This window comes from Oncorhynchus keta, chromosome 15 (genome assembly GCF_023373465.1).
Source record: "Oncorhynchus keta strain PuntledgeMale-10-30-2019 chromosome 15, Oket_V2, whole genome shotgun sequence".
NCBI lineage: Eukaryota > Metazoa > Chordata > Actinopteri > Salmoniformes > Salmonidae > Oncorhynchus > Oncorhynchus keta.
This window is the reverse complement of record NC_068435.1, coordinates 23,433,429-23,446,109: the sequence shown is the minus strand read 5'-3', so window position 1 is coordinate 23,446,109 and position 12,681 is coordinate 23,433,429. Positions and strand designations below refer to the sequence as shown.

General features: G+C 42.4%; 1 protein-coding gene across 6 annotated transcripts in view; it reads left to right on the top strand.

The window, feature by feature from the left end:
- Positions 1-12,681, top strand: part of LOC118394625 (nonsense-mediated mRNA decay factor SMG7-like) — a 31,182-nt gene that overhangs the window by 6,186 nt on the left and 12,315 nt on the right. For 2 of the 6 annotated variants that reach the window (XM_035788029.2, XM_052463722.1), the window contains exons 9-22: positions 1,069-1,231; positions 1,511-1,670; positions 1,870-1,940; positions 2,036-2,096; positions 2,221-2,340; positions 2,564-2,981; positions 3,180-3,321; positions 3,484-3,623; positions 3,851-4,090; positions 4,534-4,902; positions 9,242-9,388; positions 10,100-10,186; positions 10,469-10,625; positions 11,883-11,948. In XM_035788029.2, coding sequence (XP_035643922.1) covers positions 1,069-1,231; positions 1,511-1,670; positions 1,870-1,940; positions 2,036-2,096; positions 2,221-2,340; positions 2,564-2,981; positions 3,180-3,321; positions 3,484-3,623; positions 3,851-4,090; positions 4,534-4,902; positions 9,242-9,388; positions 10,100-10,186; positions 10,469-10,625; positions 11,883-11,948 — 2,341 coding nt within the window. The remainder of the gene's footprint in view (positions 1-1,068; positions 1,232-1,510; positions 1,671-1,869; positions 1,941-2,035; positions 2,097-2,220; positions 2,341-2,563; positions 2,982-3,179; positions 3,322-3,483; positions 3,624-3,850; positions 4,091-4,533; positions 4,903-9,241; positions 9,389-10,099; positions 10,187-10,468; positions 10,626-11,882; positions 11,949-12,681) is intronic. The other 4 variants (XM_035788031.2, XM_035788033.2, XM_035788032.2 and 1 more) reach the window with 4 other exon arrangements.

Below are 12,681 nucleotides of genomic sequence, written 5' to 3'. Positions count from 1 at the left end.
ATCTGTCTGTATATTTGGTTAATTCTCTGGCTGGGCAAATATGTGGAGGTGGTAAAGCTCATCTATTTGTTTCCTCATCTATCACTGACCAGAAACATTTAGCATGCAGTAATGTAGCCTAAATCAAGAGCAGGCCTATTATTTTGCTCTATCACGTATAGGCAACTGTCTAAAAGCCCACGGAGGCTGTGAAATATGAACATGATACTCGCATGCTTTTGGAAAATATAGATTGCTATTATTTTCTATCGGTATTATGATGAGGATACTCAATGTAAGACCCTGCTCCCTAACAAAGTGGATTGAGGGTAGGAAAGAGATGAAACGGGGATCAGAAAAGCTTGGGCTCTGTTTATAAAATAAAATAAAAATTTATGACAGCGGTTCCACATGTTGCCGTGACTCAAGTTGTGTGGTTAAAAATATTATTCGTATTTTGTGTTATATTTCATTTATATTCATAGCCTACTATAAAATCTGTGACTGTGATCAGGGTAGCCTAAGTGTGTCTTGTCTGTTTAATTATTGATTTCCTCAGGCTGCACAGACTAATAACATAGTTAAAAGCAAAATATGGCATTTTATTATTATGAATACATTTTATTAGGCTTATGTTTCTTAAGACCTGCCTAAAACAAATTAATAATTGATTTCTTTGATGGTGTTTATTCAATGGATTTATTAAAATAGACATAGGCTCATATCTACTCCAACTTGCCGTGCACTGGCGATTAGAAAAGCTTATCCCGGCAAGAATGTGGCAAAAAAAAGACTGAATTGGTTTTGAAACAAATATTAGCAGATCTTAAAAATCTACTTTAAAAAAAAATGTAATAGGCAACATACTGTGAAGTCTATCTGTAAGCGTAGATAATAGTGGTCTTGGATATGTACCATTCTATGAAAGTCTTTGGGCCGGTTTCCCGGACACTGATTTAAGCCTAGTCCTGGATTTAATTATTCTCAAAGGAGAATCTGTATCCAGGAAATTGCCCGAAGATGTCTGAAGCTACCCCAATTCCATATGAAAGTAGCGTAAACATCCTTGTTTTTTTTGTTTTTTTGTAGCGGCTGATTCTGCAGAAAGCCTTCAGCTCCCAGCAGCTGGTCCACATCACAATTATCAACATGTTTGAGCTGCACCATCTGAGGGACTTCGGCAATGAAACAGATGACCAGAGCTTCAGCTCCGAGGAGCAAATCGGCTGGTTCCAACTTCTCGGTCTCTTCAGTATGTCCCCAACTCCAATTGTCTCTCAATATGCACAATAAATCTTACCTTGTGAATGACATGGCTGTTTGTGGTTATGCAACTGCTGTTTTTAGATTTGGAGTTCTACTTGCTTTTTAAAAAATAATCTGTGAACTGTGTCAACTGCAGGGTGCTTTCTCACGGCCCCACTATCAGATGACCTGTTTCTCTTTCCTCGACCTCACTCTCTGTGGAATTGGAATGATTCAAGGAGCCAGGTTGTTGTTGGTGTTTTAAGGCCCTCTTCCTTTCCCACAGTGTCATTTCTTGGTGTCATGTGTAGCCGAGCACTGCTGAACAAGAACCGAGGAGAGGAGATCATGGGAGAATGTCCATTGCCAGCCATCAAGGTGTCCCTGGACTGGCTCAAACTACGACCTACCGTTTTTCAGGACGGTGCCGTGGACAGACGACAGTAGTATGTGTATCTTTTCTCTTTCAATGTCACTGTTTGCCCTCTAGGTGTTTAGATACATTCTGCCTGTCTGGTGTTGTAGTGTGTTTATTTGTTTTGGACTTTTTTCTTTTAGATCTTAGCAATAGCATTAATACTTTTGAATGCGGTTTTGTATTGTCTACATTTAGTTAAACAAGATTTTGCTCTTATTTCACCTTAGTGTTTGGCCTTGGCTGGTGTCCATTCTGAACAGTTTCCAACCAAAGGAAGAGGATGTTTCCTGTGCATCAAGTAATGGCCATTCGATATCTCTGCTTTTGATATACAAATTTGTTTCACTTTTTGTTGATTGTCTCTAAATAATGTCCCTTACCTCTCTCTTCCAGTGACTCCACTTCCAGAGGAGTTTGAACTGCAGGGGTTTTTGGCTCTCAGGCCAGCGCTACGGTACATACAGTACATCCCCTTTTGGCACAGCCTCTCTTCCATATAGAATGTGTTGTTGGGTGCATATCATGTTTTAATGTATTAACCATGGTCTGCCACCCATTTTGGTGTACTCCTTTTCCAGGACCCTTGACTTCACTAAAGGCCACCAGGGTGTTGCTGTGGACAAGGAGGGTCTGCCAGTCCGTGCCCGTCATCAGAGGCTCATCAGTCTGGGGAAATGGGTGGCAGACAACCAGCCAGGGTGTGTCTTCCTCTCTACCCATTACTGTTTTGAACTACCACATCCATAACAACAATATAAAAGCAGTTTCCATCTTCGAATAATTGCTTACTTTTAAAAGATGCAACAGTATTTCACACGGCTTGTGTATTTTGGAGGGGTTGGAGTAAAGCAGAAGACAAGTTTGCTTTGGACTCCCATGTACATTGGATAATAAAATAATCTTGTGTGTACTATGTTTCAGGCTGATTCAGTACAAAGTCAGCAACGGCCTGCTGCTGTTCATCACCGACATCGAGGAATTGGCCATCGAGGAGCCCCAGGAGAAGGATGCCCCTGTGCTCCAGGAGTCCTCCAACAGTGAGCAGACCCCCAACGAGGGCAACATGGGCCTGAAGTCAGTCCTGTCCATGGGCAAGACCCAGAACAGCGTGTTGGAGATCGGCGAGAGGCCTGTGGTGACCTTCAAGGAGAACATCAAGCCCCGGGAGCAGAGCAGGGAGCCCAGCCGCAATCTCCACCAGAAGGAGGCAGGGAAGGAACGGAGGGACTTCGGCAAAGGCAACGGGGTTCCGGGAAAAGGAGAGCAGAAGAGGGATGGCAAGAGGAAGAGTGAGGTGAAGAAGAACAGCCATGAGAAAGCTGCAGACGCAGGGAAACAGGTCAAACAAATAAACCGTTTTTCTTTAAGTTGGGATATATCCTGTGATTGTATGTATGCATCCCACATAGCACCCTACCCCCTATAGAATGCATTACTTTTGACCAGGGCCCACTGAGTGCCCTTTGGGATTCAGACATGTTTATTGTGGTTGAAGGCTTAAGTACTTCACTGACTGAGTTTGTGTGTCTTCATGCAGGTGAAAGCCCAGTCGGATATGAGGAAGACGCCAGTGTCTGAGGCCAGGAAGACTCCAGTCACTCAGACCCAGACTACCTGCTCCTCCCAGTTCATCCCCATCCACCACCCGGGAGCCTTCCCTCCACTGCCCAGCCGACAAGGTACTAGCACCACCTCTCACAGTGCCTAGATTGAAAAGTTTACACTTAAAAGATTTTTAGATCTAAGAGTAGTGAATAACCTTCTCTGTTTTATGTTGAAACTGTTTGCAGTTCAATTGTATTCTGCCATGTGAATAAATTAAATTAACTTGATCTTTCCAGGTTTCCCCCCTCCGGCCTATGTGATCCCTCCTCCCGTGGCGTTCTCCATGAATCCGGGCTTTACCTTCTCTACGGGCATATCTGTCCCCGGGCCGTTCCTGCAGTCGGCCTCCCACCCTCAGCAGCCCGGTGCCCAGCAGGTAAAGGGAGACGTGCTCAACTCTAAGGGTCAGAATAGCGGACACAGATTAAGCCTAATCCTGGATTTAAAAGGACTTTTAATGTAGAATCTCCATTGAAAATGACTTTTAGTCCAGGGCTATGTTTAATTTGGAAAACCACCCCCTGATCCTCTTGTGCAAACATATACAAATGTGCTTAGAACCAAACAACGATACCATAAAGAAGTATTTTTCATGGCATCCAGCAGGTGCAGGTTCAGACTGGGAAGCCGTCGCACATTCCATACAGCCAGCAGAGGCCGTCAGTGCCAGGGGCGATGAACCAAGGGGCCCCCCAGGGCCAGCCCCAGCAACAGCCTTCTCAGACCATGCAGCAGGTGCAGCTCCAGGTCCAGGCTCTTGTCCAACAGCAGCAGTCACCCACCAAGCCTGTGCAGCCAGTACAGCTGGGAAAAAGCCCACCTCACCATCCAGGGATGCAGCAGGTAAATTATAGATCACAATGGTTCTGGTCTGGTAAGATACTAATAGATAACATCAGTCCAGTCTGTTGAGAGGCAGAATGGTTATTTACAGGATAGAGCATTGGACTTGTAACCGAAAGGTTGCAAGATCGAATCCCTGACCTGTTGTTCTGCCCCTGAACAAGGCAGTAAACCCACTGTTCCTAGGCAGTCATTGAAAATAAGAATGTGTTCTAAACTGACTTGCCTAGTTAAATAAAGATTTTTAAAAATAGAATAATAAAAAAACGTATTCTTCCGGAATTAATGAACTTGTCTGTTAAGAGGCAGTTTCACTGTTTTGCGTTGCAACTTGAAATGTATGACGGGCATCATGGTTTTTCCTGCATAGATGGACTGTTTTAGTGTGTTGTGCTGCAAGGATTTCTTTTTGACAAGTGTCCTGTTTTCCTCCTGACCAACAGTACATGCAGGTAGATCAGGCTGGACAGATGTGGGGCCAGCACCAGGCCCAGCAGCACCAGACCCAGCCCACCATGCAGAAGATGCAGGCCATGCAGATGCCTGTCAAGCAGCCCTACTACATGGGAAGCCCTCAGGACCCCCTCAAGCTCTTTGAGCAACAGCAGTACGCCATGCAGACGGTGCCCCAGCAGAACAGCATGGACAAGAAGATGAAGTACCCGGATGTGAAAATGCAGGATTTTTACTGGGACCCTTCCTACCGCATGGGGGATAACAGACCGATGGTGGGGGAGAGGATGGGCAAGCGGCTGCCCCCCGGGGCCTTCCACCCAGACCAGGACAACACATCCAGAGGGCCTCCTTTTGAGGTGAGTCTTGGTGTACTCCTCAACCACCTAGACCTAAGTTGCATCCCAAATGTCACTCTATTCCTTATTTAGTGCCCTACTTTTGACCAGGTTCCATTTGGGACTAAACACTGCAAATTAGGGAATGGAGAGTTTAAGGAGAAAGAAGGCTTGTGGAATAGGTTTGGTCTTATGCTCTTTCTTTTCTATAACTAGTTCCATCCAACCCTTTTTATGTGAGTAAAGTTTTTGGCGGATAAAATTCCTGACAGTCCTGATGGAAACAGAACATTTGCCTGTAAACTTTCCAAATGTTGTCAAAACAAAATACGTTAGACAAGGTGGGATTTTTTTGTTAAAATTAATTATGATGTTGATTATTAAATCAATATTTGAAGTAAACTTGGAGTCATGCGGGGACGTGGTCCCCCCACTACTTCGGGAAAGTATGCAGTTTATTAGGCTACAGATGAAAGAAATTGTGAAAGTACAAGGTGATGAGCTTGATGCTTCTTTCCAATAAATATCGAGGGTCTTATTCTGGTGACATGATCATCGCTGCTTGCTTGGCTGTCATTTGACAAATAAAAATGATCTGGCTCTTTTTGCCATAATAATCTCATGTTGGTTAAAGGTCTATCCCCACTGTATCTGCAAGCTGTTGGCTAGAGCGCACTTGCCAATATCAGAGTGGACACACTTGCTATCGAACGCAACATTTTTTGTGCGAAAATCATCATAGTTGAAAATGCAAAGGAAACACGATTAACTTGTTTTTTTTATTTCATACATGGGTATTTAACCGTAGAAGGTATTTTTATGTGCTCTGTCATCACACACAACCTTTTATCCCCAACAAGTCTATTTGATGGAAATGCATCTCTGGTGGTAAAATGCGCATGTGTTTTTAATGTGGATTTTAGAATATTCACATGAAAATCATCTGTCGCCAATTGGATGGAAACCTAGCTTATGTTTATTTATTAAAAAAAAATATTAACAATTCTTTAGTGTGTTTTAAGATTTGGTGTATGGATGGTGCTACTGTTGTAACAAAGTTCTGAGAGGATGCATATTGGGCTATATGATGCCTATGCTGAAGGGAACATTAGCCTACTCGACACTAAATGTTGGATTTGAGTCCATTTGGTCTCGCTGGACACATTTATTGGCCTGGTGTATGCTTTGGAAATCCTGTCCTGGACCCACAGGAAATATGTCCAGCGTGTAGGTTTTAAAGATCTGTTATTGGACTGACCATACTTGTTTGTAGCTCCCAATCGGTTGCATGATACAACATGTGGGCATTATCTTTTAATCTTCCTTATTATTTTTGTGTTAATGTGTGTATGTTGAAAGTCTTTGGTTTTGTCAGCCAATGTTGACCATGGTCTTAAATGTTGACACATCAAATACATTTAAACTCAGTTTTTCACAATTCCTGACATTTAATCCTAGTAAATATTCCCTGCCTTAGGTCACCACAATATCACCACAATATTTTAAGAATGTGAAATGTCAGAATAATATAATTTTTAAAATTTTAGATTTCATTTCTTTCATCACATTCCCAGTTGGTCAGAAGTTTACATACACTCAATTAGTATTTGGTAGCATTGCTTTTAAATTGTTTAACTTGGGTTAAACGTTTCAGGTAGCCTTCCACAAGCTTCCCACAATAAGTTGGGTGAATTTTGGCCCATTCCTCCTGACAGAGCTGGTGTAACTGAGTTAGGTTTCCAGGCCTCCTTGCTCACACACACTTTCTCAGTTCTGCCCAGAAATGTTCTATAAATTTGAGGTCAGGGCTTTCTGATGGCCATTCCAATACCTTGACTTTGTTGTCCTTAAGCCATTTTGCCACAACTTTGAATGTATGCTTGGGGTCATTGTCCATTTGGAAGACCCATTTGCGACCAAGCTTTAACTTCCTGACTGATGTCTTGAGATGTTGCTTTTCATATATCCACATAATTGTCCTTCCTCAAGATGCCATCTATTTTGTGCAGTGCACCAGTCCCTCCTGCAGCAAATCACCCCCACAACATGATGCTGCCACCCCCGTGCTTCACGGTTGGGATGGTGTTCTTCGGCTTGCAAGCCTCCCCCTTTTTACTCTAAACATAACGATGGTCATTATGGCCAAACAGTTACATTTTTGTTTCATCAGACCAGAGTACATTTCTCCGAAAAGTACAATCTTTGTCTTCATGTGCAGTTAAAAAACCGTAGTCTGGCCTTTTTTATGGCAGTTTTGGAGCAGTGGCTTCTTCCTTGCTGAGCGGACTTTCAGGCTATGTCGATATAGGACGTGTTTTACTGTGGATATAGATACTTTTTTCCTCCAGCATCTTCACAAGGTCCTTTGCTGTTGTTCTGGGATTGATTTGCACTTTTTGCACCAACGTACGTTCATCTCTAGGAGACAGAACGCGTCTCCTTCCTGAGCGGTATGATGGCTGCGTGGTCCCATAGTGTTTATACTTGCGTATTATTGTTTGTACAGATGAATGTGGTACCTTCAGGCATTTGGAAATTGCTCCCAAGGATGAACCAGACGTGTGGAGGTCTACAATTATTTTCTGAGGTCTTGGCTGATTTCTTTTGATTTTCCCATGATGTCAAGCAAAAAGGCACTGAGTTTGAAGGTAGGCCTTGAAATACATACACAGGTACACCTCCACAGGACATCATTTTCTGGAATTTTCCAAGCTGTTTACATACACTAAGTAGACTGCGCCTTTAAACTTTTGACCCACTGGAAATGTGATACAGGGAAATAATCTGTCTAAACAATTGTTTGAAAAATTACTTGTCATGCACAAAGTAGATGTCCTAACCGACTTTCCAAAACTAGTTTGTTAACAAGAAATGTGTGGAGTGGTTGAAAAATGAGTTTTAACCTCTGACTCCCCATCCCGCATGCGGGAGCGTAATCATCGTCTGACACTAATTAGCATAACGCAACGGACATAATTATCCCTAGAAAATATTCCTATTCATGAATATCACAAATGAAATATACTGACACAGCTTAGCCTTTTGTTAATTACCCTGTCATCTCAGGTTTTCAAAATATGCTTTACAGCCAAAGCTAGACAAGCATTTGTGTAAGTTTATCGATAGCCTAGCATAGCATTATGCCTTGCTAGCAGCAGGCTAGCAGCAGGCAATCTTGTCACAAATCAGAAAAGCAATCAAATTAAATTGTTTACCTTTGAACTTCAGATGTTTTCACTCACGAGACTCCCAGGTAGATAGCCAAAGTCCATTTTTTTCACAAAATATTATTTTTGTAGGCGAAATAGCTCAGTTTGTTCTTCACGTTTGGCTGAGAAATCGCCCGGAAATTGCAGTCACGAAAACGGCGAAAAATATTCCAAATTAGCTCCATAATATCGACAGAAACATGGCAAACGTTGTTTATAATCAATCCTCAAGGTGTTTTTCAAATATCTATTCGATATTATATCCGTTGGGACAATTTGTTTTTCAGTAGGACCGATTGGAGTAATGGCTACCTCTGTATTTTACGCGAGAGTCACCCTGGGAGCCATCAGGTGACCACTTATGCAATGTAGCCGCCTACGGCTATTCTTCAACATAAATGCGTAAAACTACGTCACAATGCTGTAGACACCTTTGGGGAATATGTAGAAAGCGTAAGCTGGTTGATAGCACATTCACAGCTCAATAGGGACTCACTGGAACGCAGCGCTTTCAAAATATGGGGCACTTTCAGATTGGATTTTTCTTAGGCTTTCACCTGCAACATCAGTTCTGTTATACTGTCAATTTAAGCTGTCAATTATGAATATTCTAGCATCTTGTCCTGACAAAATATCCCGTTTAAAACGGGAACGTTTTTTTTTCTTCCAAAAATGAAAATACTGCCCCTAGAGTCGCAACAATTAATGACTCCAACCTAAGTGTATGTAACCTCCGACTTCAACTGTATGTTATTCTTATGTAGTGTTACATAATGCTTGCAGGTTCCTCCCACTTCTGTTTTGGCCCCATTTTCATTTTTTCTAAGGTGTTCGACTTGACTAGGAAGGAATTTGAAAGTTGTAATACTATCTGGTTGTATAATTAATCTCCAGCATTTTACATTGGTGCCAAATTGTTATGCTTGAACAACTCCAACTGCAATGTATGGGCTTGTATAATACCTTTGGTAAATTAGACTCATAAACCCAGTGTATATTTGGAAAACTAGGCCTGTCTTTTTTCTACCTTTTTTACTGGCTTCTCCACATCTTTGGGTAACTTATCCCTTTGCCAACCTATTTCTTACTGGCTTACCTTTTCTGTTTCTTCTTTTTTCCTTCCATTCTTTTTTGCTTCATTCTCTCACTAGGACAAGAGCTCCCCTCTTCTGCCTCCAGACCTGTTAAAAAGTATATCAGATTTTGAGGAGGAGGAAGAGCTGGCCTTTACTAAGCCTCATGGTTTCTACCAGGCCTTGGCTGGCCCTCTTAGTACTGCTCCAGGACGAAATATATTTGTACGTAGTTAATTTCTCTTAATGTAATCCCCCTGGCTTAACCAGCATGTTAAACATCAGGACACGTATTCATAAAGCCTGCTGATCTAGGATCAGTTTTAGAACATAATGAGTAAGATTAAATGTACGGGGGGCTGATTCAGGGTCAGTACTCATGAGGCGCTTTATGAATACAGGCCCAGATTCACCTTTACAACTAGTTTTAAGCAGCATTGTCTGGGATGTGAGTAGAATACTTAAGTGGGAGGGATATGGCTAATTTAAATACTGTAAGGCTTATATGTTAAATAAGAGTTCAGAATCTGTACGTGTATTTTTCCAGGCTAGTGTTTATATGATTGTGTGGTTTTGATCCTTATTCTATGTTAACAGAAATACACCCACTTCTGAGCAGTCACTGCATTTTTGTGCATTTTTGGAGGATTAGGCTAAATGTTGTCTGTTGCAATGCAGGATTCCTGTAAAATGTTGTAGGCATGCCTACATTATCCACAATGAGAGAAACAGACATTTGTACTTGATCAGGTTGAACAAACTGTAACTGGGATTACATGTTGTGTAAATTTCAACCCTATCAGTATTGATAGCAAACATACAAACACCTGCAGCGTCGACTTGGGAGAATGTGCTGATGGAATAAATTACATTCATCAGAAGCTATTAGTTAACACATCTAATACTGTAACTGTTTTGCCCAACTCTCTCCTATAGTTGCCAAATCAGTCAAGAATGGAAAGTGGCTCTGAGGTGATGGGCCAGTCGTCTTCTCTCATGCCCTTATCTGGGTTCCCAATTCAGGTCCGTATGTATGCATGGGGAAAGCTCCGCCCTGCCCCTATACTTGTTTTGACTGCTGTTTGTTGAAAATGAAAATGTCTGCAGCATCTCACATGCAGTGGTTTAAGGTCACTCTGAGCCAGATTTGTTAATGAAGTCTCACTGAGCTTTTTAAGGATGTTTGCTCTGAAATAACAGTTGATTTTTTTAAGACCATGTTTAATGTTAACTAAAGGGGTTATGTATGACTGGCATTTGATCGTATGACAAAGGCCTAATTGTGTATTTTTGTTCTTGGTTTAGGAGAGTTCCTATCAAAACAATAGCATTTTCAGCCAGGCCTATGGGAAGAACATGGCTCCCAACCCCAAGACCGACGCTCCCATGCTTCACCAGGAACCTTCTCTCTACTCCCTGTTTGAAGGAACTCCATGGTCCCCGTCCCTTCCTGCCAGCTCAGGTACCTGCCGCCGCTCTCTTCTCCCCCCTTCACACCAGGCTGCCCATAAACATCTCAACAGCACCCCGGTTAGTGTTAATTAACACGCTTAGGCCAGTTAAAATTGATAAACTGTAATGTATTTTTCCCCTAGAAAAGTGAGGCGAGCGAGGGGAAAATAAAACATTAAGTGGATAAGGAATAACAGTACTTTGCCACATTGTCCTGGGCAGAATGTGAGCTTCAGGAGTTATATTTTTCCATGTGAAAACTTACACTGTTTTTCTTAAAAAGAATGCAGATGTTAGTGTTATAACCATGATAAATTAAATACAATGAGAGCTATAACTTTTCTTTATTCCTGATAGAAAATTAAAAGAACAACATGTAGACTCATCTGGAAATAAAAAATGACCTCCAATGTTCTGTGGTCAGAGGCAATAGCACAATCACCTGCTGCTTTTTACTGTTCAACAGCACGGTCTGTTTTGTGCTTTATTTCATGTTTATTCTGGTCTCTAGCATGTTCATTTCTTTTTTAGATTTATTGGAGCTCTCTTTATGAACTGCTTTCCTTCTTGCTTACACACTTGGCTCATTTGCCTGACATGTTGGAATTCTTGTTTGAGCCTCACCACCTCTTTCCCCCTCAAGAACATCTAGACATCCACAATGGACACACATCTGGGAATGACACTGATTGTTGAATAATACTGCGTCTCCACTTGCATTGCATAGGTTAGCCCCTTGAAAGCAACTATCTGCTCATGATATGGATTGTCTTCTTTGAAAATCTCTGAACCACTTGTAAAAAATGTCTCATCCCGAATGCGTTGGATTGCTTTCTGTTCTTTAGACCGCCATACAAGCACCTTGGGTTCTCACATTCAACACAGTTGATGGTCGCTCTCACCTTTGCACTGACCATGGCAGCACTCCTCTTTACATTTTCTATATTTGGTGTCAGAGAAGGACTATCCTAGTCAGTGGTGTCCAGGCTGTACAGATCGTCACATGTCTGGTGCTCACGTTTGTCCACGGTCAATGTTGGATCAGGCACAAACCTTCAGTTCTTAAATTGTTCTTCTGGCAAATGTGGAGGACATCTTGAAATGACTGTCCTGGAATTGCTTGTTGTACTGTTCCTTGTCTAGGCCTTTTCTGCTGAGGTCATGCATCATGTCAACTTCTGTATCAATGATGTTGAATTGTTGTGCAATTTTGGCAATTTCTTCCTGTGTTGTGGGCTGATGTACTTCTACGTGTGTTCCTTTCCAGGCGCTCAAACCGACCAATCACAAGAGCTGCAACAGGATGCACACGCTTTTCAAAAGCCTCTTTCAGGTCTGGTTTTTTGGTGGCTCTTTCACTTAGGCTTGTCATTGTGCTACTCTTCTTCACGTGCTTCTCATTTGATTCTTCCATCTTCTCCCTAGGGTTAGGGTAGCCAGGGCTGTTCCCTGAAGCCCCAAGTTTAGAAGGGAATTAACTCTCTCGACAGGCTTGTCCCAGCTGTTTACCTGGTGCTGTTCTACAGGCGATTAGCATGTCAAGATCCAGTTAAACAAACAGGAGTGTGTGGCATGCTTGAACAGAGGCATATGTGGTTATGTGGTCTGACCCACCATCAGATTGAGTGATCAAGATGGACTTGTTGGGAGAGACTTCTGCACTGTATTTTTCTCCTCTGAGGATGCTGAGATTTTGAACTGTGTGTCGAAAGGGGGCTGGTTGACTGGAAAACCGTGTCATTGACATGAACTAGATGGAGATGCTGGAATGTCTGGGATCAACATGACAGATAGTACAAGTCCACTCGTGGTAATCATGGTCTGCAGCTGATTGAACTGTCCCACTAACAGGAGCAGTGCTTGGATGTCTGCCTGTTACAGGTCCCTATAGGCTGGCCAGGTTCTCCGACAGGATGGTTGCCTTATCATCCACACAACATTTCAGTCCTTCTGCCACATGCAGGCAAACTGCTTAATGTAGTTCCACTGTACTGCAACAAACTTTTTCTTGATATCCCTTATCACCCGAGACTGGGCCATGAACTTGAGGTCAAACCTTCCTGTGT